At 52.4% G+C, this 24,662-nt stretch overlaps 1 protein-coding gene across 4 annotated transcripts in view; it reads left to right on the plus strand.

Annotated features, from left to right (window-relative positions):
- Positions 1-24,662, plus strand: part of CNTFR (ciliary neurotrophic factor receptor) — a 203,783-nt gene that overhangs the window by 160,386 nt on the left and 18,735 nt on the right. For all 4 annotated transcript variants that reach the window (XM_069001406.1, XM_069001404.1, XM_069001407.1 and 1 more), the window contains 2 exons: positions 19,378-19,495; positions 20,283-20,449. In XM_069001406.1, the coding sequence (XP_068857507.1) occupies positions 19,378-19,495; positions 20,283-20,449 (285 nt within the window). The remainder of the gene's footprint in view (positions 1-19,377; positions 19,496-20,282; positions 20,450-24,662) is intronic.

Below are 24,662 nucleotides of genomic sequence, written 5' to 3' on the forward strand. Positions count from 1 at the left end.
GTTGCTTCTCCTGCCGTTTCAAGTTCTTTCCCACTTTTATTCTGCAGACAGGTTGGAGAGGCAGCACAAGTGCTTCAGCCATATTCTGGGCATCTCCTTCATCCTGGTGAGGAGAAGGCATTGGAGATGGCTTGGCAGCAGTGAATACCCAGCAAGTCTGTGTCTATTTGTGAAGTTTAGAGAGCCTCATGCTGGTGGTACGTGCCCAGGGCATGGGCATGCAGCAGGACAGGAGATGTGTGAGGAGGCTCTTTCCCTAGGGAAGTGTGCCCATCACTGTACCCTCCATACTTCTCTCACAGCATCCTCTCCACCAGCATTCTGCCTTGCTGAAACCTGTCCATCACTGCCTTGCAGCCCTGAGCAATTCGTTACTCTAGCTACATTTTTCCATGCAGGAAGAGCTCAGATCTCTGCCAGGGTGAGGTCTCCCTCTCATTCTTTGTGGCTGGAAGGGAAGGACAGGGCTTAGCCTGGAGGCCAGGCACTGAAGACTGCCATGGGAATACTGTGATGGCAGGACTCAGGACATAGTGGTGTGATGGTGCAACCTGTCCGGGAGTCCCTTGGTCTCTTACAAACACTGAAACTCTGAAAAGTCCCTGGGAAGAGAGGGGTGGATGATGTAGGTTTATAGTGAGCCAGCCTAACACCACAGTGTACTTCCCTCCTGCTCCCTGAAGGGTGGCAATTGGAGAAGGAGCTAGCAGGAGCCCCCCACTACACTGGGAGATGCTAATCTTCAGATTCCTAAGTGGTTTTCCTGGAAAGAAGAAATGAATGGGATTTGCTATTCACTGGCAACTTTGGAAAAATGCCCTGGAAGTCAGAGCCAGATGAAAATTTTTGTTGTATATTGTTAGAGAGTTGAGCACTTGTGTTCAAGATTTTGCTCATTTTATTTTGGTCTGATGAGGTTTTTAATTAAATCAGAGGGAGCTCCAAAAGGAAAAGCACTGAAAACTCAACCTTTCATTTAAAATCACCAGAAGCAAAAAAACCCTGCTGTTGTTGTCCTGTTTCTGTTGTGAACAAACAGGCTGCAAAGCAGCCACAGATGTCTGAAAGCCTTTGGCATAGCCAGATCTGTGGTGTTCCCCAGGGCAAGGTGCTGGGAGGACAGTTTGTTTTGTACCCATTTGGGTGGTCCCTTGGTGCAGACAGGCCCTGCCTGCAGTGGCTTGGGAGGTGGTGGGTCTCTCGCCGTGGGTGGGTGAGAAAATGCTGTTCTGAGCCCCCTGGGGCTGGTGTGGCTGCAGAGCTAACAGGGCAGAGCAAGGGCTTACCAAACCCTGAGACACAAGGGTGGGAAGGAGACAGGTAAATGTGTCCATTGGCACTGCAACTGTGAACCTCTGCCTCTTTCCATGCTTCCCATGCCAGGACTACCATCACTCTGCCCAGAATTTGGCCTTTCCCTGTGTCAAATCCTGGCGATATAGTTCCTGAGGTCAAGTAGGCATCCTAACCTTGCTTGGGTGCTTCATACTGAAAAATGCCATAGGGCATCTGCATCTGCAGAGAGAGGGCATTCCGTGGACTCTGATGACCCCCAGAAGTGGATTGTGCTTGTGTTACCTCCCTCCCCATGAGCAGCCCAGTCCCTGTCTCTTAAAACTTGTCTTAACCAGCCTTTTTTCTCCTTGGGGCTGGGATAACATTGCTGTTCACAGCTGAAGGCCCTCCTGCCTCCACAGTAATCATCTAGGGCTGCACCAGGAAAAGCAAATAATTAAATTCAGGCCCTTGCTTTTTCCCCATCAAGCAGATGCAGCTTGATGGCAGTCCTGCAGAGACTTTATTTGGGGCAGGGGGCAGAAATTTCAGTCTTGAACTTCCCCATAGCAGCTGCTACTATGTGTCCTCTGAGGCGGGGACCTGCTCCCCCTACCCAGCCATGCCTCGCTGGCTTATCATTTTCAATCCTATCAGAAACAAAACTGCTGCTGCTTAATGCTTCATTACAGGCTGTTATGTGTCTCCTGCACTGCCCAGGAGAGCTGCAAGGAGGGCTCTGACTCTATTTAATAACTGTTTCATGGTTCCTAATTGACAGATAAAAACGCTACTAACTCAGTTTCATCGAACATAAACCATGGGCAGGAGCAGCGGTGCTCTTCTGGAGCCAGGGTGGCAGCACGAGTTCTGATCCATTATTTTGACATGGGAAATCCATAATGTGCCCATCTGCCATCACAACAACGGGTTTACACCTCACTTTTTCCACCTGTTGGTTTTGGCTTTTGCAGCCTGGGGGGAGCTGTTGGGGAGGGATTTGGGGAAGGGCGGCCAGGGAAGACAGAGGAAGTGAGATGGTGGATGGTGCTTTATTTTGGGGGGCCGTTCCCACAGGGGTCTGCAGCACCCCTGGCACGGTGCTTGGCAGTGAGGATTGGCTTTGCAGCATGTGCCCATGGGGGATCCATGTCTGGTCACCTCAGGACTGTGCCTCATCCTGGCAGTCCCCAGCCCCAGGTTTGTCACACTGTGGTTGTCAGGCTGAGCCATGCTTATACCCAAAAATTTCATCTAAGGTAGAAAAGGACTTATATGTGCTCAGATGAAATGGGTAAGGATTTGTTATTTTAATTTGGAGATGCTGGTAAATCAGGGTGTTTCTTTGTGCCCTGTGTGGTTAGCAGGACTGCATCAGAGCCTGGGGTGTTCCCCTGCCTCTTTTTGCTGGTGTAGGTGACCAGGTGACCCAGACTTCTTCCATGCTCTGCACTGAGAAACTCCAGACAGAGAAACCCCTACTCTCTCCAGCAACAGTAATGATAAATGTTGGGATTCAAAAGCCACATGCTGGACCTGAAACCTGCTATTCAACCCATACGCTGGGATTTGCCTTATCAGATCCCACATGGGGCTGGCACTTAAAAAAAAGTCTTTTGGAAATGAGATTTTTCAGAGCTTTCTCCTCCCATCACAATGTCTGGAAACTTAAATACCAGCTGGGAGTCCCGTAGGTATTTGTGACTGCTGCTGGGGTTGAATTGCACCTGGGGTGGGAGCAGCCTCTCTCCCAGGAGGCATGGGCAGAGGCGGAGTTGCAGAGAAGTGTTGAGGGCTCATAGCTCTGTGCAGAGCAAAGCAAAGCTGACCGCCACGGAAGGCATGCTGAGAGGATGAGAGGTTATTAGTGGTGAGCGCTTCAGGGATAACACAGAAGACATTGATTTAAATAAAAATCACCATAACAGCAGCTCTAACAGTACCCTGTGGGTCACTTGGAGGAGAATCAGAGGCAGCAGAGCTGGCACACTCAGAGCACTTCCTAGCTGGAAATATCACACTGGAGAGAGCCAGGACTGCTGCCCATGCTCCTGAGCAGGGACAGGGACAGGGAAGCAGGCACTGGGCCACGATGTGCAGCGCACACTGGGATGCCTAAAGAAGATCACTGTGGTGAGGTGAGAGGCTGGACCCACCGTGACCCACAAGGGCACACAGTACTGTTTGCAGCTCTGCTGGGAGCCACAGTTGCCAGGACATGGATATCCATGATCTCAGCCAGCTGCACAGCCTCCATGGAGGTCAGATTCCCATGGTGTGAGTCAGCTGCATTCCTCCTCAGGGTCATCGAACTGTGCTGGGGCTTCAGTGGCCTCGGCTGTCTCCTGCCCCGACGCTTGCAGTGATTAACTGCACTGGGGATGCTCAGTTTGGGTGGACAGCACAAAGGCTAAGGGTCTCAGGTCAGCTCGGGACAGCTTCAGCTGCTTGTCCATGGGAGAGGAGAGGAGCAGAGCAGTTTCTTGGCCACCCCTCATACCAGGAGTTCTTTTATCAATGGGGTGTGAAGGGGTGATGAAATGCTACCAACTGTCTCCATAGACAGCTAATCCATTGGTATGGATTTGTTGTTAGGGAATCCGGCAGGCCTGTGCAGTTCCTTGTCGCTGGCTGTAGCTCTCCTGCCATGGGTACAGCCACCTGCAACACCAGCTGCCCTCATCATGACATGGAGCTGTGTCATCATGTGCTATCAGCAAACGGAGATGTGATGCCGAGATAACAGCCAAGCTGTCAAGATAGAAAAGGTCTCAGCACATAACAGAAGGGTTTCTCCACTCCAGGGATTTTTGTATGTGGAGTTTTTAGTGTGTTTCCTCCTGCTCTGTGTGCTTCCATGAGAACGGGGCATTTTGCAGAGGAAACCTCCCATGCCCTTCAGCTTTCCCATCAAATATGTGTAGACCGTCTGCTGGACCTGCTGCACAGACAGCATGGGCTGCACCAAGATGGATCCACATTACCAGATCTCTTGTCACTTGCTGCTCAAGGGAATTCAAACCACCTGGAGCAGCCCCTCCCTCTGTGAGGACACAGCTTCTGTGGGACCAGCTCGCAGCCTGGTTTTGGCATCCAGCAGCATGTGTAAGGCTCCATCCAGCACACTCATGGATTAGAGTCAGTGAACAGAGACACCCGCCCATCCTGGATCCAACCCACTGGGCTGTCCTGGGAGCATTACACACCTGATCAGCATCAGCTTCTCTCTGAGGACAAGGCAAGATGAGCAAACTCACCTGCTTGGAATGGCTGATGGAAGTGGTCAAGGTGCCAGGAGCTGTGGCTGGGAGCTCCCCATTGCCTTGTGTGGTACCACAGTCTCTGCTTGCACTCAGACTCTGCACCGAGACAGTCACTCAGGTTTAATGTCCCTGTAAATGACATGTGGGGCTTTTTTCCAAATCCACATGTCCCCCAACATGTGGGGTTTTTTTCCAAATCAACGCGACCTTCTTGTAGATGTGAAGCTCCCAGTGCAGTGCTGCAGCCCTTCACCATCACCCCTGTGCTCTGCACAACCCCTCAAGGAGCTTATTTCTACATGGAAAACTCCACATGGGACAAAACTAACAGAGATGCAGCACAGTCAAAATCCAGCTGTCTGGGGCTGCACAAGCCTTGCTGTCAGTGAGTCCCAGCCAGTGGTAGTATGAACACGGTGTCAGACAGCATCTGCAACAGGGATAAAGATATTTCCAGCCCTCTTAGAGGCAAGTTTACAATGCTGGGATTCTCTCCAGCTAAACCACTTGGGTTCAGATTTTCACTAACCCACCTAATTTCCTCATTTTTCTTAATCTCCCAGCAAAAATTAAACCACTGGCTGCTTTGACCAGCTCCTTGCCTAGAATTATATGACTAACTTCTGGCCACTGGTGGTCCTGGGCTGGCTTGTCCTAGGAGGAGGGCAGTAGAGAGTAAAAGAGGGGTAATAGAGAGGAAAATTGCAACCAAAGAGCTTTGGCCAAGCAAGCAACTTTGTCCCCAAGCATTACAAGGTGATTGACCCCAATATCTTTGTGCCATGGGAAAGAAAAGGCAGATGTGTGCACCCCCTGCAGCATCCCTGTGATGTGGGATGTGAGGAGGGTGCAGGGGCCCAAGAGTGCTGCCTGCCCTGCTGTGTGGCCCCTGCAGGGCAGGATACTGCCCTGAATAGCTCCCTCTTTGAAGGGCAGCAGAACTGCGAGGAAAGCTTTCGGCCCTGATATAAAGAATTCCAATGGCAGGGAATCCTCTTGAGCCTTTGTGAGCTCTTCCCGGTGTTTTTTTATGCATTTTTGTCAGGCACTGATCTCTTCTCTGTGGTGACAGTGACAGGACCTGAGGGAACGGCCTGAAGTTGTGTCAGGGAAGGTTTAGGCTGGATATCAGGGAAAGATTATTCACCCAGAGGGTGGTTGGGCACTGGAACAGGTTCCCCAAGGAAGGGGTCACAGCACCAAGCCTGACAGAGTTCTAGAAGCATTTGGACAATGCTCTCAAGCATATGGTGGGATTCTTGGGGCTATCCTGTGCAGAGCCAAGAGCAGGATTTGATGGTCCTTGTGGGTCCCTTCCAACTCAGCACATTCTGTGATTCTGTGAAAACACTGCACACAGGTGTGTACCCCATTTAAAGGACAGATTCAGACTGCCTTCCCCAGGTCTCTGTCTGTCCCCATCAAGCATGGCAAGAGTGGAGACAGACTGCTTGACCCAACCAGTTCCTTTCCAGGTGGCTAAAGATAGATAAAGGCAACTGAGAGCATCAGCCCAGCCCTTCAGAGAGGTGACTATCCAGCTCAACATGGCATTCCTGCAAAGTTCTCAGGCTTGGCTCCCATCAGGCTGGCATCTCTCCTGACTCAGGGCTTGGGAGGGCAAGATCTGCCCTGCACATCTTCTCTCCATTATTCAATCTTCTAAATCCTGCCTTGACAGACGTCCCACATCTTGAAAGACTTTTGGCCATGTCAGAGCCAACATCCCCATCCTGTAAACCCTCAGCTCAGGAGGAGCTCAGGTGGTTTTCCTTACCGAGATCTATTGGTAGCTTTATTTTTAATAGCACATACGTGATGTGGACTAGGATAGACCACTCCAGCTCTGGCTGGCACGTTATAAATCTCACAAAAAAAAAAAAATGCAAAGGGCCAGGAGGCTGGGGGGGTGAAAAAAAAGCAGAAGAAAGAGACTGTTTTCCCAGAGCCCAAAAGCAGACAGGCATGGGGAGCAGGAAAGGCAGGGTCGTACGGCTCGCTGGGGCAGAGTGTGCAGTTGTTTATACTGGAAATGAGTTTCTGTTTATTGCAAGCTATGGTGGGGAGACCACAAAGTGAATGTAAAACAAAATGGGAAGGGTGTGGGAAAAGTCAGGGGAGGGGGAGCGGGTGCCTTTGACAAACTCCAGAAGTCACGTCCAGTAATAAATCAAGCCAGGATCTGTCCCGGGACACAGGACCCAGAACATCTGCTTGGGCTGCAGGGAAGCCGGGCAGGCGAGTAGGGATCTCCCAGCCTTGCCTGGGGCCAGGTAGGAGACAGGGGCTTGGGCAGCTCAGCTACCCAGGGATGCTGAGCCCAGCAGTGCTCAAATGCCTGCAGAGGTGACTGAGCACTTGGGGTTCATCAGGAAACTGCACTCTGGGCTGAGGGATTTAACAGGCATCCTCAGTCAGCCTTTCCATCCTCAGCCAGCCTCTCCATCCTCAATAGCTGTCCCTTGACTGCTCTGTGCCTCCATTTCCCTGTAAGATGACTGACTGTAAGGTGACTGTAAGGTGGCACAGGATGCCTTTCTCCCATTTATCACTTTTCCCAAGTCTTGCAGCAAATACCACATGGGCAGGCAACTCCTGCACCAGTTCAGAGCTGGGGCATGGTGTAGGTGCCACCAGGAAGGGAGGTCCCCTGCCCGGTTCCGAGGCAGCAGGAATTAGTATGTTAACAGGGCTGCTGGTGAAATGAGAGACAAATCTCACAATAACTCCACGGGGCCAGCAACGCATTCATTCTGTGTACAGACTTTGAAGGTATTAAGTGCTAAGGATTTTGGTTTGACATCTGAATCCAGCTGCATTGTTGTGAGAAGCCCTTGCAGCTTATTGCTCCAGACCAAACTTCCATAAATAATCTATTGCCTTGGGTGTAGTGCTTTGGAAGGGGTGGTGAATGTTTGTTTTGCTGATTCAAGCATTCCCCTCCTCTTCTTCCTTTTCCCCTTCCTTGGAAAATGGATCCTATTAACCACTGCAGATGACACAGCACATGCCAACATATTTGCAACCCATTTGGCTCACAGTGACGGCTGCTTTCGAGCTGCAATTTCTTCAAGGGTCCAAGCGAAGCATCAGCATGGGGGTGAAACAAAGATAGTGCATCTGCCTAGTGGGTCCTGGCCCAGTTCTTGCTTTTCCACCCCATATTAGTGCAGAAAAGAGGATGGACAGCCAGTGAGATGTATGTGTGAGTTATGACCTCAAAAGTCATTTGAGTTTCACTGTGCTAGGCCATGGTTGAGCTGCTCTGCCATAAAGCCATGGGTGCTGCTGTGGGATCTGCTCTCCAGAAATGCAAACAACTTTCTGGGCATGGGGCAGGTACTGATGCAATGCCTCTAGCAACTCCCTGAGGCAGACAAACCCCAAATCTTCCTGTGCTGGATCCTGGCCGGGTTCAGCCTCATGTCACTGCTGGAAAGGACCGAAACTTTGGCAGCACCACAGCATTTCCCCACTTATTCCAGGCCTGTTGCCTTCCTTCCTGTACTGCTGGTGACTTATACACCATGGGACAGACCTAAATGCATTGGCATTAACCCAGTCAGAGCTGTTTTTTCTGCTCCAGTAGAGGATGGCAAGCTATCAGGTAAACCCAGACTGCTCTGCCCTGTCTGGTTTTGCCAGTACATCCTTGCAGCTCTCATCTGCAGCCAAGCCCTGGCTCTCAGACCTGTCCCAGCTGCTCACCTCATCTCAGAAGGATTCTGAGCCATCTGTGTGCATCGAGAGGAGAGTCCCTGTTGCAGGAGGCATTTGCAGTGTGCTCCTGGTCCATGACAGGGAAATGGGGCTCACTCATAGACACTACAGCACTCTTATGCTGCTGGCGAGGTCCAGACCACAGGGCTTGCTCTTCACCTGTAATTTTCTGTGCAACGCTTCAGAGAGCACAGCAAAATCCTTCAGTGACTCTAATAACATTTCTCTCCAAAGCTCTAGGGTATTTCCCCCCCATCCCTGTGAAGTCACGCTTCAGGTCTGCTGAAATCCTAGCAAATGCCTCCTAAAATCCCCTGGAGCCCCTGCAACAGTTTATGGAGAGTCCAGGACTGTTTGACCTTGGAGAGGGTGAGAAAGGGAGGGGAAGAAAGAGCAGTCCTAGGCTTCCCTGCCAAACTACTTGATCCATTGCTGAGCCTCTTGCAGAGACCACAACACAGCCGGAAATCAGTCCCAGACCATCAGTGGGGTATCTGGGCACAGTGCCTTCCTCTCTCCTCTGCCCCAGGTCTCCCAAGCATCTTCTGCTGTGCTGGGCAGTGCCACTGCATGAACAGTCTGGTGTTTCCCCAAAGAAGCAGCAGGGCCACAACTACCTGTGCATGGTGCCCATCCCAGCATCCTGGCCCCCTCATCCTGCCCAGAAAAGGTTTGTGAACATCTGGGTGACAGCTCCTTCCCTGCCGTGGTGCTTGGAGTGTGCAAGAGGGTTGCCCACGGTGGGAGAGCTCAGTGTTGGGCATTCCCACCATTCCTCAGGAAATAATTAAAACACTGATAACAATATTTTCATATGACAATAAGTGCTTGTTATTTCTTCTTTGTTGTAAGCAAGTCAGAGAATGCATGACAGGCTGCTGTCCTCCGTGAGGAGGGAGAGGCTGTGCTGAGCATCCAGGTTATCGCTGTCAGGGCAGACTTGGCAACAAGGCTGCTCTTGCCGGTGATCCGGTGCCGATGCTCTCAGGGAAGGTGTGTTTGCTTCTGGGGTTTCATTGTTAAAAGACCATCGATAAATTACAGGGAGTCCAGAGGAAAATTGATTAAAGAATTAAAAGATATCGTATGACCTAAAGGGGAGATTAAGGGAATTTAGTGAGGTGCTTGCTGCAGAGCGGAGCTGCGGGGAGTAGGGGGGGAACAAAATGGAAACAACCTTGCTTGCGAAGGTGGTGATTAGAGCAAGTGGAAACAGGCGCTGTGAGTAACTGAATTGGTTTGTGCCTCACGTTTTGTTTTGCAAATGCTATAGGCTCTCACACACGGTGAGAGCTTGAGCTGCTGGAGATGCCCTGTCTGCACATGCCACAAACATCCCCTGGGGTTTGCCCTCTGCTGCTTGGGGGGATTTAAGCATCAAGCCAGGATTTGAGGAAGATGAGCATCATTTTCATAAAGCAAAGGGCCTTTTCTTAGCTCCATTTCTTTACGGGTGGGCTGGATAATGGGACCTCCTTGAAGCCAGCTGAGTAAGGATGCAGCTATTACTTCCAAATGCAGTGTAGTCTGGAGCTGTGTGACTTACATCATCCCAAGTACCCCAGTGCCTTAAGAAAAGAATGAGGCCAGGGTCTGATTCAGACCTGAGGATAAAAATACAGACATTAGTAAAGAGAGCAGTGGTACTGGGCAGTTCTGTTAGCTGAGCTGAGCAGTGCTGTTAGCTGAGCTGGTATGGCAGCCCAATGCCTCCAGAAATGTCACACTCCTCTGGTTTTCATCTGCTTGAAGGACACATTTTGGGTGAGCTGCAGAGACTGATGCTCTTCCTGCCTCCATCCCAAAGTACCAACAGCACAGGAGAGGGTTGCGGCTTGAGCTAGGACACCCCTACTCAGTATTTTCTGACTGGTATTTTCTCAAAGCCAGAGAGTGAGTAGCTAAGGACTGGTGCGGAGACCTCATTTCCTATGATAAATTTGGCATCTTCCCAAATGTCTGTCACTATCTAATGGGCTATCATCATCCCTGAGCAGCCAGAATAGCACCACAAACCGGAGCCACCCCCTGTGGTGTCCATCTCAGCTCCATCCCCACTATGGCCCAGTGCTGTGATTTTTCCAGGGTGTATTATGCAGAAGCACATGTGGGGTGGGCCAGGTGGCTTCTATGGATATACCAAAGGAGGCTGGCTGCTGCTGGGAGGACTCACACATGTTTGGGGTGGGAACAGCATGGGGAGAAGCTCCTTCTGTGTCAGTTCTCTACACCCAACTCCAGCATTTCCTTTGGCTCCAGCCCAGCTGTTTTTGCGAGGTGCCTGCAGTTGGTTTCCCAGCAGGACTGCGACAGTAACATGGAACTGGGCAAAGCCACCAGCATTACGGGGGACAGGGCTCTCATATACTCACAGCATGGCCCCTGGGGCTGAGGGACAGGCACAGGATGCAGATCAGCCCCAGGAGCAGAGTTGCATCTCACCAGGAGATCAAGTGGGGCAGAAGGGCAGCCCCAAGGATGTGAGTTGCTGACCAGGGGATGCTGAGCCTGCATGAGCAAACCCAAATGCAACCAGGATGGCCAAACACAGGATGAGCAAATGGCTGCTCTGCCTGTGCAGTGTGTGGTACAGATGCCCACTATTAAGTCCCCTGTCCTGACTGAATCTGAGGTAAAGCGTCAGTACAGGCTCAAGGACACCATGAGGTCTGCCTTGTGAGGGGGTAGAAGAACAGACTGCAACATACTCCCCAGCAGAACATGTGGGTGAAAGGAGAGGGTGGTTTTCAATAAATGCTGAAGGGAAGGAACTTTTCATGCAAAAGCCAGTGCTAGTGCGAGAAGAAAGTGGGTAGGGGATATGTCTGCTTACTAACCACTCCCATCAGCTCCTCCTGCCCAGACAGGAGAAGCCCAGAAATATCCTTCTCTCCTGCAGAGAGTCAGAAATCTCTTACTTCTTCCTCTCCATTCCCCGTGGGGAGAGAGGCCTCTCTGTCAGCAGGTACCTCCCTCACTGGGGAAGAGGAGAGCAGAGAAGGGGATGTATCCAGACTGCATGTCAAGACGGATGAAGAGAGAAGGAGGCATTTTTGGAGAGCCACTGCCTGTTAGAGGCAGCCCACTCTCCCCCGCTGGTTGATTGGTGGTAATATTTGTGGCTAGCTCGTTGCTCAGTGCATGACAAAGTGCTCATAGCTTCCCTCCAGAGGCTCCTCCTGGATAAATATACAACTTCCAGGAGTTCTGGTGGGACAGCTTTGCCAAGGATACATAGCTGTTGATGGTCCCAGTTGTGTCTGATCACACCTGGTATTTTCCCTGTCTTCTCCATCTGGAGAGAAGATGGATTGCTTTCTTGCAGCCATTAAATAAGGTGATGGAGGGGGCAGGGGCATTGCATGGTGTAGGTTGTGCAGGGAATTTCTGCCTGCAGCTGGGAAAAGAGGGAGAAGGAGGTTCTGAGTTCTCTTCTGCACACAGTGCAAGGCAGGGCACTCTTGGGGTCCTCAATACCTGAAGAACCCTTGAGAGCACCCTACATTCCTCCTGCACAACCAAAACAAGGAAGGCACAGCCCTCCCTCTCAGCAGACAGGGATGTTTCCTCTCCATGGCTTTTCCAGCTGAGCTCCTGGAGGAGATTGTCAGGAGACTGCAGGCTGCTCTGGTCAAGCCTTTTTTGAAGGAGAACCAAGGGAGGCAGCTACTTCTCCCTGGAGACCAGGGCTGTGATGTGCTCCCACATGCACCAACCACAAGCTCCTCGGGGTGTGGAGCAGTTGCTGGGGGACCCATGTGTTAGAAAGAACATTTTCCCCCTGGATTGCCTTGGCACGGTGCACCCAGCCCCATGTCGAGGAGAATAGTCCCCTGTAAGGAGAAATTTTTTTGGCAGGGACTGGAAAATCCCACATAATTCATGCCCTTCATCCTTCCCAGCTATTTCACAAGAGACAGGCCCAGCATTTGGATGGGAGCTGCAAGGGCATGAAGCTCTCCTCTCCAAATCCCAGCTGTGGAAAGCCCTGTGAATGTGCAAAAACTGAGAGCACATCAGCCCCCTGCTCCCCCTTCCCTACCGTCTGCCCATGGCAGCCTGGCATTCTGGGATGCTCCAGCCCTGAGCTGTGGGCAGGAATATGGTCTCCATCCTCAGAGCCTCCTAAGGCCCCGTTTGCCGGCACTTTTCCCTCGGTTGCTGCACACTCCCTCACCCCAGACCGCTCTCCAGGTCTCCAGGAGCTGGACGGGGGCCCGGCACAGTCAATCCCAGAGCAGCCGGTAACGAGGTTTGGTCATTACTGCCCGGGGCTATGTGCGAACCGGTGACCTGGCTCTGAAATGGTTTATGTTACATGCAAATCCCCTCGCAGAGGTGTTGGGGGAGGAAAGCCGGCCTCGCCGTGAACTCCCTGGGCTGAAGAGGAAACCCCAGCGCTGCAGAGAACTTCCCGTGCCCGGCGCGCTGCTGTGCTGCCGCATCCCGCCTTGCCGGGGTACCCATCCCAGGGGTACCACACCGAGCACCGCGGCCCCGGCCCCGCTCCAGGACTGGCGGTGCTACTGTTATACACAAAACAATAATCAGCTGCCGTAACGAGGATGCAGAGTAGCTGAGCTGGCTTCCCTGCTGTTGTGCCGGCTCCAAGTGGAAACAGCTGCATTTGGTTTGGTTAAATGTTTTATTTACTCACAATTATCCCAGATAACAGGTTTTTCATTCGTTTGTTCAATATTTAATATTGTTTCAGAGCAAAGCTGCTCTTTGGTTTCTGGTGGAGGATCGGAGGGTCAGAAGGGACTTTCTGCTGTGGTGTGGGGTGAAGTGAAGGGTGGTGTCATCCAGCATCCCTGCTGCGCATCATTCCCTAAGGCACCCAGCCTAGAATGCTGCCCCACGGGAATAAAGTCACCTCCAGGAGCACAGCTGGGCTTGGGGTGCTGATGTGCTCAGCAGGATGGGCATTTCCCTGGGACAGCAATGCTGCCAAACGCCAGCGCTGCTGGAGGGAGTGGGAACAAGAAGGTCTGTGCATTTCAGGATGCCAGATGGCTTCTCCTGCCTAAATAACCTTCCTGTAGCATCCTGCACCTTGGGGAGCACCTCCAGCAAAGGCTGCCAATCCAGACAGCCAGCCTGCCTCATGCCAGGGTTGCCAGAGCCCCTCTGCTCTTGCTCTTTCCTCTCACAGATCAAGGCCGTGAGGTTTGCTTGATAATTTTCTGGAGGCTGAAGAATGATCAGGTTTCAGGAGCAGCTCTGCTATGCTGGAAAAAAGCACTGCCTCATGCAGTGCAAGATGGAGCAAACTCCAGGGAGCCTGTGATCACACTGGGAGCTTGCCCTGCCACTTTGGCTGAAGGTGGGATGCTGGGCTTTCTCTTCTCTTCTCTATGAGTAATGCCTTGCCCAAAAATTTACAGCATTGCCTCTTGCCATGCTCACTGAATTTTCTGCAAGGGAAATGAGAAAATCCATAGCTTGGTTTATGAGCCCCAATCAGTGTAAAACAGGGCCTTTTAGAAATTTATCTGTTGCTGAGTCCACCTTTTTCTCCAGCACCTTCTTGGGGAATAAATTCTTTCTCTTTGAGGCTGGGGAGATGGCTCTTAGGTGGCAGCAGGGTCAGGGGACTTTGGTTACAGCTGCAGGTGTCCCTGGCCCATTTTGGGAGCTACCGGGGAGGTGCTGCAGTGTTGGGTATGAGGACTGGGCTAGGTGCTGGCTGAATGTGGGCAACTCTGGTGTTCAGCTGGTATACTCATGCTCCAGAGGGATATATCTTCAGTGTCTAATTTCAAGGAAAAGGAATGTTCTCCTGAAAATGTCCACTTGATAAGCTTAGGGTGGCTTAGACTGAAAGGGAGAGACATAAAACCTGTCTCCACCACTCGCCCAGGTCATTCAGGAGGTCAGTAAGGAACAAACCCATCACACCCTGGGCCCCTGCACCCCTGAGTTCTCTTAATTCTCTCTCAAATGAATTTTGCTGAATTAATTAAAGAACAAACAAACAAACCAACAGCAAAACAAAACAAAAAAAACCCAGCAAATCAAAAACAAACCCTTCCTTTGTCCTTCTTGACAAGTGGTGGTTAGGAGCATGATGTTCCCAGAACACAGGGAGCATCACCTGCCTATGTACCCCCACACTGCTGTCCTCTGCACCCCTTCTCATCCTCACACTTATCCAAGAACTGATGGTCAAGGGGAATCGGAGCAAATTCAAAGCGTCACCTCCCTGCCTTTCTCCAGCAACAAAACACAGTTGTACCCAAACATTTGGGTCTATGGAAGGGACCGTCCCCAGCCACAGCCACGCTGCACTCCAGCACAGGTGGCACATAGCAGACGGGTGCTCCCCTGATCCACCTGGCAGCAGAAATATGATTTATTCATCATTGTTTTCTTTGTTGTTTCCTCCCAGCCTCTCATACACAAACAGGCTTTTAGAAAAGCAGCGTTGGATAAATAATACATCGTGCTGGCAGCCAGCATGTGCATGACAAAAGCATCTGTGTAGAAGCGTGTGTGGACGTGCGGGGTCTGCTGTTCTTGTGCCCACGTGCTCAGTGCTGGCATCTTCTGCCCAGGTGGATTCCTGTTGTGCTGTCCAAGCCTCTGCAGCTTTGCTTTTGGTCACTTGGGTGGTTTTTTAAAGTATTGGTACATACCCACCACCTGTGGTGTGAAAAAAATCGTTGGGTGATGATCTGGTCCTGCCGCGTGCACTGGGGTGCAAACAGCAGGAGTTTGGCTGCACAACAGCATTGTTTGTGGTGTTGTCCCCCCATATGGGGCAGCAGGGGGGTCCTGCCCATGTGCAGGCAGGCTGTCACAGCTGTACCTCTAGCACAAGCACATGCTGCTGTCATGGACCCTGGAGTCTTTGCTGGCCCAAGACTGAGATGATGAGTTATGCAGGTGACCCCAAAAGCACACTACGGGCTCATTATCCCCCATCAGCCCAATGCCTGAATGTGCCCCGAGTGCACCAGAAAAAATACCTCCTACAGAAGTGTTTGAGAGGCCTCTTAAAACTTTTATTGGCGCTATTTTTTGTATCCCTCCACCTGTGGAGCAAGGCATCTTTAGTACGTTCAGCCCTCAGCAGGAGAGGAAAATTATAACTGATCCATTTCAGAAACCTCTAAAAGTGACCTAAAATAACTTTTCTATATATAAAAGTGTCATGATTTTAATGTCCATTATCTCATGACCTAGCAGAGCTAGGAAAAGCTCTTGTAGATCATTTTTAGTGGTTTCCAGAATGGATTGGTCACACTTTTCCCCTGCACAGTGGGACTGAGGGTACAAGGACGACTGGGCTTTAGAGATGAGGAGGGGAACAAAAATCTGTGTCTGTGCTGGTGTATCCAGAGCTGTTTCATCCTCAAGGACTACTCGTGGGGCTGTCCCCAGCTGAGCAGAAGTGCTGGAGCTGGCCAAGTGACAGCTATTTCCAACAAGATGGAGAGACAGAGTTAAATGAATGCAAAGCATGGTGGGAAAGCCAGCTCCTTCCCTGCCACTGGTCTTTTCAGGGATCTGCAGAGATGATGACCCTGGCACCAGCTTTCACTGCTGGCAGCCCCAGATTTTGCTGGAGCATCTCATGGCTTGCGAGCCATGGGCCCAGGTGGGATGTGCTCAGCTCTGAGCTCAGCTCTGAGCCTTTCTTCCCCTCACCCAGAGCTTTTGCAGCGAGGCTGGTTGCAGCCCAAGCCTCTGGGAATCTGCCAGAGCCAGGCATTAAACATGCTGGGTTTTCAGAGAGGACATCAGCAGAGCACATGGGAGAAGTGGCTCCCTGCCATGCGAGAGGTTAATAGACAGATTAGAGAGGGCAGGCGCTGTTTGTGGCGAAAGGAAAAGAGCTCTGCCTTTACAGAGTTCAGCAGCTCCATGAAGCGACAGGGATGTAAATATTTGCCAGAATTAGGGAGGCTGTGTGCAGGAGCCCAGGGAGAAGTGCCCAAGTAGCTCAACATGTTGTTTGGGCTGTTTTTGATGTGGGGCGGGTGCTGAGAGCTGGATGTCATCTGAGGGAGGATGGAGAAGGTTGGAGCAGGACACCCCACACCCAGAAGCACTGCCCAAAACCTCAGGGCAGAAAAAGCCTTTAATGCTGCTCCCTGATGGCTTTGTTTTCCTCCACTGCCTTTCTTGCTCTCTCTGTCGGCCTGATGGGCTGGCCCACCTCCAAAGACAGCATTACAGAGTGCCGGATCGATTGGAGCCTGCAATTTTATTTGCTGTCTTTAAGAGCCTTTGATGGGCAGCATGAGCTGTGCCAGCGAGTGCCTTTCCTGGGAGAGAAGGGGAGAGGACCGAGGTTGCAGGCTACCATGTTCCATAGGGAGATGAGGACCCTGCCACCAGCTTGGAGAAGACACCATGGTTGGGTGGGCAAAGAGAGGCCTCCTGATGCAGCAAGGCAGCTGAGAAGGGGTTTGTAGCCCTCTCCTTTGGTGCCTGGCAGTGGTGGCCGTGATCACCCGTGTGCTGCCATGGTCACAGCCCCACGTGGCACACTGTCCTGGCCCCACATTCTGCCACAGGGTGAACTTTCTGCCCATCAAGGTGGAAAGTGGGGTAGCTGCCTGACAACTCCTTCCCAGGACGCTTATGGCTCTGGCACTGACGGCTCTCTGAAGGGATGGAGGTTGCAGGAGTGTCGCTGTGGGACAGCTTGTGTTTGCCCGGAAATAGAGGGCAGAGGCTGGGGTGAGACAGGCTTCATACAGCAGCATCCCTTCGGAGGATCATTTTGTCCCCCTTCCCCAGTCTCTCCTTCCACCTCTGGCTTGCTGAAAGACACCAGAGGGTGAGAGGTGGAGCGTGCTGGACACAAAGGGTTGGGGTTGGAGTTGGGGCCCAGCCTTGAAGCAGAGGAACGGATTTTCACGGCATTCAGTGCTGTGGAAATGGGGCATCTTCAAAGGCTGCTGCAGAGTGGGGATGGAAGCGGGAGACAGTATGGGCAGCCCTCCCTCCTTCTCCCAGCAAAATGAACCTGGAGGAGTGAGCCCGCCCCAGCCTCCTCAGAGGAGGAATTAGCAGACATCACAAAGAGCCAGATCCGGCGCGATACTGGAGACAATGGAGATAAATTATCCTCAGACGGACTAATCGTGGCGCATAGCAGTGCAGCTTCTGGGGCCGTGCAGGTGGGGGGGGGAGGCCTGCAGGACTTCAGGAACGCTCGAAAAAACCCCGCCTGCTTCTGCCCGGCTTCCCAGTTCCGAGCGGGACAGCTGAGCACGAGCAGCAAAGTGGGCGAGCCACCTACGGTGGCATCCCCAGTGTTCCCAGCATCCCCAAGCAGTTTTTCCAGCCCCATCCCGGTTTGCCGGGTGCCGAGCAGGTGCTGTTAGCCCACAGTGCCACCACGCGGTCACCCGGCACCCAGAGGCTGTCCCCAAGCCCCCTGCACCCCTTCAGCCCCTCCGGGACACCTCCCGACCCCCCACTGCACCCCGCAAAGGGCAATGCTGCGTTTGCTCCTGCCTCGCCCAGGGGAGGCAGGGAAGGGGTTAAAGAGCCTGCGGGGAGGAGGACGAGGATGGAGCTGTAGCAGGGACCAGTCCCTTGTCTCTGGCTTTGCGATCAGCCACTCTGTTTTGATGTGGAGGGCCTGCTTGAATAATTTAACCGGGAGGCTCATTAACCAGGCTCTGGCCTTCGTCTGTCGGCTGAAGGCTGAAACAGCCATTAGAAGGAACACTCGGAGCGAAGCCGCACAGCCTTCCCTCCCGCCGGCCCCTCTGTTCCCTCTCCCTCTGCTCCTTTCTCCCTGCTTCCAGGCTGTGCTGCACTCGGCTCCCTTATCAACTGAGGGTGCGCAAACCCTGTGCCTCAGTTTCCCCTCTGTAGTAGACTCTATAGACTCTGTAGGCTCCAGTCGCAGCTGTAGCTCATTGCATCCCCTCAGATGTGCCCCCGAGTGTGTCGTGCCAGTGACACCTGGGCTGTGGGGCTGAAGAGATGCTGAGGCTCCCAGGTCTGCTCAGTTTGTTTCAAACCCCCTGCCTGGAGAGAAGAGCTTATCCTGGGATATTCCCAGTGGATGGATGGGGATGAGGATTAACAAAGGAAAGGAAAGAGGGAACACCACAGGTTCACACGGCATTTCCAAGGGGAATCCTGGTGCACATCCAGCCCAGAGAGTGTATTTTATGGCAAGGCACTGTGCCAGGGTGCTGCTCTTAGCAATCAATGCAAGTTCCTGGGTACAAAGAAGAGTTGACTTCGGTGTCAGATCAGGTAAGAATTTTACCAACAAGGGCAAAATTTATCAGCTAAAAGGTATCACATCTCATTCTTCGCATGCACTGTCCCTCAGCCTTTTGCAGAGTTTTCCTGCAGCTCTGGCTATGCTCCTGCAAAGAGCAGAGTGCACTGCATATACGTCCAGGAAAGCCAAGTGCAGTGTGAACACTTCACTGGGTTAAAAATCCTCTTCTGCCTCTAACCTCTAGGATCAGCGGACGAGGCCAGAGGAAGGCTGCTCCTGCTGGATGCTCTCGTCCTGTCTCCTGTTGCCTCTATGTCTCTTTGGAGGCGAGGCCCTGGGATGGGATGTTCTGCCCCGTGCCAAAAGTGTTAACACTGTTAGTCCTCCTGCAGAGCTGGATTTTCTCAGCTGGTTTCAAGTTGTTTCTCCCCATCTTGCCAGTGGTCCTTCTTCCTCCCTTTGGTGACCTCTGATCATTTGGAGGATCATCCCTCAGTAAGTTTATCACCCCCCAGGGATGTGGCAGAGAAAGCTGTGAGAGGAGTAGATTAATGGGGTCAAGAGAGAAACACCTCCTCCTCATCACCAACATCTCTGTCACAGCCTTGAAGACAATTTTCCCTGGTACCTGCAAACGTTCTCCATCACTCCATCCCTCATTAGAGGCAGTGAGCTGCCTGAGGAGAAGGTGAGCTTTGCTCAGCCCAACCCAAAGCAAGGTGTCATGGAGGACCTCAGCAGAAGACATGGGACAAACACCCCCCAGATACTTCCAGCAGTATAAACACAGGCCAGGCTCCCCTTGCAAACTCTCCCCTCCCAAGCAGGCAGCAGCTGGGAGTGGAGGTCGTCCCCTTGCTCAGAACGTGGCGATGACCCCAGCTCAGCAGGTAGTTACTCTTTCTCTTTCCCTGGCAGCCCCGCCGAAGGAGCCAGTGCTGATGTGCCGATCCAACAACTACCCAAAGGGTTTCTACTGCAGCTGGCACCTGCCCACTCCTACCTACATCCCCAACACATTCAACATCTCTGTCATGTAAGTCTCTGGGAAGAAAGGGTGCAATGGGGTGAGTTTCAGTCCCTGCAGCCTGCAGCAGGTCTCAAGTAGAGCCACGAAGTCTTGGGGCAGTGGGTCCGACCTGTGCTGGGCATATGGTATAGGTGTCCCAAAAATGATGGGCCTGGGGGAGGATGTTCCAGGGACACACAAACTGGAAGTTTCAATTTCCCTAGAGGGGACCAGGAAGATCCCCATCTCCCATGTGTCCTTTCCTTGCTTCCCAAGACCATCCTCTCTGCACCAGTTGTCTGTAGTAGATGTTGTGCCCACTGTTTTTTGGCACATTTGGCGCATCCATGCTCTTTTCTGCAGTAAGCTGGTTGTGGTTGGGCAGCAGCAGTGTCTCTCACCTAGAACTGGCCATGGCATGGCATCATTCCCTACCCTGAGCCCAAGTCTTGGCACAGCCTTTATATGGGCTGGTGCCATGCCTTACCTTCTGGGGCTTGTGTCACCATCAGAAAGGAGACCTTGTTTCTCTCGTGGGAGGGGCAGACACAAACCCAACCCCAGCAGGGTCCCGTTCTTTCCTTGGGGTCGGCATGAGGACATTCACTGAAGCCTCTGTGCAGGGTTGGGATAAAACCTCATACACAGGAGCCCACACAATTCCCTGTCAGGAGAAAGCAGCCCTTTGGCCGCAGCAGGGGCTGGTGCATGGGGACCATTGACGTAGCGGGGATAGAGCTGCACAGTCTGCCTCCTTCCTCCAGCAGCTTGGGTGCATCCACAGGTAACAGCTCTTCTCACCTCTGCTTTCCAGACACGGCACGAAAGACATGGTCTGTGAGAAAGATGCCGTTCCCAAAAACAGGTGTCACATCAGATACCTCCAGCTCTTCTCGACAGTGAAGTACAAGGTGACTCTGACAGTCACGAATGCTCTGGGCAAAAACTTCACCACTCTCACCTTTGACGAGTTCGCCATAGGTAACTTCCACGGCAGCAACTGGCCTCTCCAGGGCGGTGTTGGGGTTGGCTTGCTCTGCAAACAGTGTTGTCCATTGGAGAGATGGGGCTGGGAAGCGACTGGCTCTCCAAGTGGAGATTCTGCCTATCTGTGGAGACGGGGTCTAAGCATCCTCCCTGTGTCCCTCTCATTCTCATCGCCTTGGTGGCGCCTGAGCATCCTGGGGGAGCCAGGCAGGATGCCCACAGGCAGCCTCCATGCTGGTCACATCAGTGGCCTGGGGCCATGCGTGGTCCAACCCCCAGTGGTCCAGATTGCCCATGGTTGCTGAGTTCCTTCCTGTTTGGGATGCTGGGGAAGCAGCTGCCATGTGTCAGGGCAGAGAGCTGTGAAAATTGTGTGGTCCAAATGGCGTTGCCATTCTTACCCCTCAGAGTGTCCCTAAAGAGAGAGAGGTTTGGTATTTGTGCTGGAAGCAGAGCCATGGGAATTAGGATTGGAAGAGAAATTAAAATGTCCCATTACCTTCCCTTCATCGTTAGTTAGGATCAAGCTCTCCTATTGTCAAGTTCCCCCAGCCCTTACCTAATATGCTCCTAAAAACCCTATTCCTCCTTCTGCACCCCTTCACTGCCCCATCAGGACAGCAGAGGCTGTGCCACATAGGGCAGGGAGCAGCAGGCCCTGTGGCCTGGGGTGTCCGTGTCTCAGGCTGTGCCACAGGGATGCTTCCCAACCATGTCCAGACTCACGGCCGAGATGTTCCTCTGACTGTGAAGGGCGGGCATGAACCAAGAAGTCCAGTGCCAAACACAGCAAAGCAGGGAACTTCTGCCATCATCCAAAGCCGGATTACAGCTGGTGCTGTGACATCCTCAAAGAACAGGAAAAATAGGAGAGAATGGAGTTCAGGAATACGCTGAAAAACAATTTGCTGGCTGCATGTGGCAAGTACTGAACCAGAAAAACAAATAAGTGAATCACTGAAGTGCAGCCAGTGGTTGGGCTTTGCCTCCAATGTGCTACGCATCCCAGCATGGAGAAGCTGGAAGTGCTGGAGTGCAATAAGAGGAGCTCCACTGCCATACCAGATTTTCCCTTTGTACTCCAAATCCTGGAAAATATCGAACAAAGCACCAGCTCTGAACAGAGCAGGGAAACAATTTTGGAGCAGGGACTGTCCTGCCGTGTGTCTGCAGCCATGGTCCATACCTGAAGCTTGTGTTCATCAGTGCATCAGGAATGCTGATAACAAGGCAGGGAGCTTAGCAGGGAAGTGGTGGAATTTCAGTCACTCGGGTGCCTTTAAATGGAAATTGTGTTTGTGGAAGATACACTCCTTAAAAATGAAGGTAACCTCCAGCCTGCGTGTCCCAGGACAGCAATTAAGCTACATTTTCCAAGTTCCTTGCATTCCCTCCTGCAGGAGTTCAGGGCACCCTTTTGTAACATCTGTATCCCACCCATGCCCTGCCTGGCTTCCCAAACATCTGGTCCTCCATCCAGCACTCAAGGGCAGCTCCCCTGGGGAAGCACACCCAGCTGCAAGCCTCGGGCATCCCAACACCAGCACAAAGCTGGATCCAGCCCCACAGTTTGAACTTGGCCCAGGTCAGAGGAGTGGTGAGCAGAGGCCAGCGCTGCCCCAGGCCAGCCCGTAGCAAGGGTGCTGCCTCTTACATGAGTGCCTGGAAGGGTGCAGAGGGCCTGGACACGTGTCAGCAGTTGCCGTGAGAGGTCAGACCACCCAGCATCACCTGGCTCCAGGGTGGCACCTGGGGAAGGGGTGATGGGCTGATGCCAATAGGAAGGGCCATGTCCTGCACCAGCCCACTTCCATAACCACTTCAGTGTCCAGTGGCCTTAAAATCTCCATATTCTCTATGACTGTGAAATTCTCCTCCTCAGGACTTGGCATGGGTGCCATGCACCAGTGGCACAGGCAGGGTGGTGACAGCGTGCTGAAGCAGGCAGTCACAGGCTTAGCAGATCATTAGAGCCTCTGCTGCTGCTGAACAACAGCCACCTACCCCGAGTGGAGCTTCTTCTCGTGCCATCCTGGTGTTAAAACAAGTGCCCTGCATTGCTGCATTTTGCCACGCGGTTTTGCCCCAGGTTGCCCGCGGTCCCCGTGGAAGCTTCAGTGTCTCTTCCAGCTGTCTTCTCTGCAGCTGCAATCCAGGACTGTGTCCCAGCATGGGGGGCGCTGGAGGTGTGGATCTAGCATCCAGTAGGTTCTCTGGGGATCTCAGCTGGCCCGATGATCTCTCATCTTGGAGGTTTTGCTGGGTTTTCCTTTGCTAGATGGAGGGTGGAAACTTTTGGCTCGGGGAAAAGCTGCCGCTTCAGCTCGTTGGAAAAATGCTGAGTGGGAACATCGCAATATCTGCACACATCCTGCTACAATGAAGAGACAGTGTCAGCCAGGACCTGTGTGATGCTTCTCCTGGAATCCCTGGGCCATGGTTGTCAGAGCCTGCCTTGTGTGTTTTCCCCTTAGCCTAGAGAAAAACATGATACATTCTGCATGGAGGTTAAAGTGCAGCCATGTAGCCCTGATCTCCTGCCCTGCTGAGGACAGAGTAACCCAGAGCCAAGGACAGAGCAGTGCAGGGCAAGGAATCTCTCCCTCCCAGCACCATCTGAGCCAGGAGAAGACCCTCAGCTGGGTCAGACCACCCACCCAGCCTGGGCAAGCACAAAAAGCCTGCCTGGAAAGGAGTGATCTCCTTTGGTTTTGCTTTTTCACTCCTTTCTCTGTCCCTGGAGCCCCCAGCAGAAAATCCCTTCCCCAGCCGCTCTGAAGATGGTCTCTAATTGAGTGGAAAATGACTGGTACTTTCTTTTGCTGTCCTGAGCACATGCCTTGCTGGCAGTCGTGCCGTGCTGGTTATTAGCAGCCACTGCGAAGGGTCACTCTGCATTGTCATTTTCAATGATAACTGGAAAAGCTTTTCCGGCCCTCTGGCCCCCATCTCCCACTGGTAGCAGATCCGGACTGCCTTCCTCCTCATTTTGCTCCTGGAAATTGTTTCCATAATTACATCTTCTGCAAAAGTATTGATATTAATAAAGGTGAGGGGGAGGAGGTCCTGCAGAGCCCTACGGACATCAGGGCTCCAGCCCCAGGGAGGAGGTGGAAAAGGGACTGTAAGGGAGAGGACCTGGAGGCAGAGGATGATGCCAGGGAGGAGTGAGGTGGTGTGTCAGGAGCTGCCACCTCCTTCATAATGGCTGGCACAGAATGGGAACACTTTTGGCCCACCAGGACACAACACCACCTTCCTCACTTGTGTTTCAGCCCAAGAGCTGCTTTTTGCACCCCCAGGAAAGCTGGGACACCACCACCCCACAGGAACACTGGCATCCTGCCTCAGCACCTTTCTGCTCATATGATCCTGGGGGAAAACATGAGAAGACACACAGCAGTGAAAGGAGGAAGGCAGCCTTGGATGGGGCCTTGCAGGTGTGGATGCCTTTCCCAAATCTGCTGCCCAGCCCTTGTGTGACCTTGGGAAGGTCATCTGATCCTTCCAACTCCAGCTCTGGGGCGATGAAGATGCAGAGCATCTCAGAGAAGCTGCGTGATGCCCATGTCTGTATGAAATTCGGAGTCTTTGAACACAGGTATACAGTTGCCTAAGCGGAAGGTCAGTTCAATTCATACTACTTAGGGAGGCAGAATTAAATTACCTGGACTGACATTTGGCTAAGACATGGAGTTTAATATCCCTCTGCTCATGGAAAATGCCAGGGGATATTTAATGGCCGCAAGGGATCCATTTTAGTGCTTGCTGGAGAGACGGGATGGGCGACGGGCCTCTCCATGCCACAGGGTCCCAGCTGCCTTTCTGAACTGCCAGATTCATTTTGAGACATGTCTGACAACAGCCAGGGGCGATGGATAGCTAAAGACTCACAGTTAAGCATGAGCGTGCAGCGCCTTAAGGAGAAGCTGCTCTCTGATGCTCTTCTTGCACTCCAAGCCCTTGCTTAGACACAGGAGCCAAAAACCAAGTGGGAAGAGCTGTGAGTAGCCTCCTGGCCAAGTCCCCTTCCCAGGAATGTCTGATGATGCTCCCTCAGCTCTGCAGGATAATATTACATCTGGTTTTATAGCCGCTTAACCAGTACTCAGCCTAATGCCCATCATCCATTATTATTATTACTATTACTGCTTTTATTATGTTACTGCCTGCAGGCCCTCGGTGAGGACAGGGCTCTATTATGCTG

This window comes from Aphelocoma coerulescens (assembly GCF_041296385.1).
Source record: "Aphelocoma coerulescens isolate FSJ_1873_10779 chromosome Z unlocalized genomic scaffold, UR_Acoe_1.0 ChrZ, whole genome shotgun sequence".
In the NCBI taxonomy this organism is placed as follows: domain Eukaryota; kingdom Metazoa; phylum Chordata; class Aves; order Passeriformes; family Corvidae; genus Aphelocoma; species Aphelocoma coerulescens.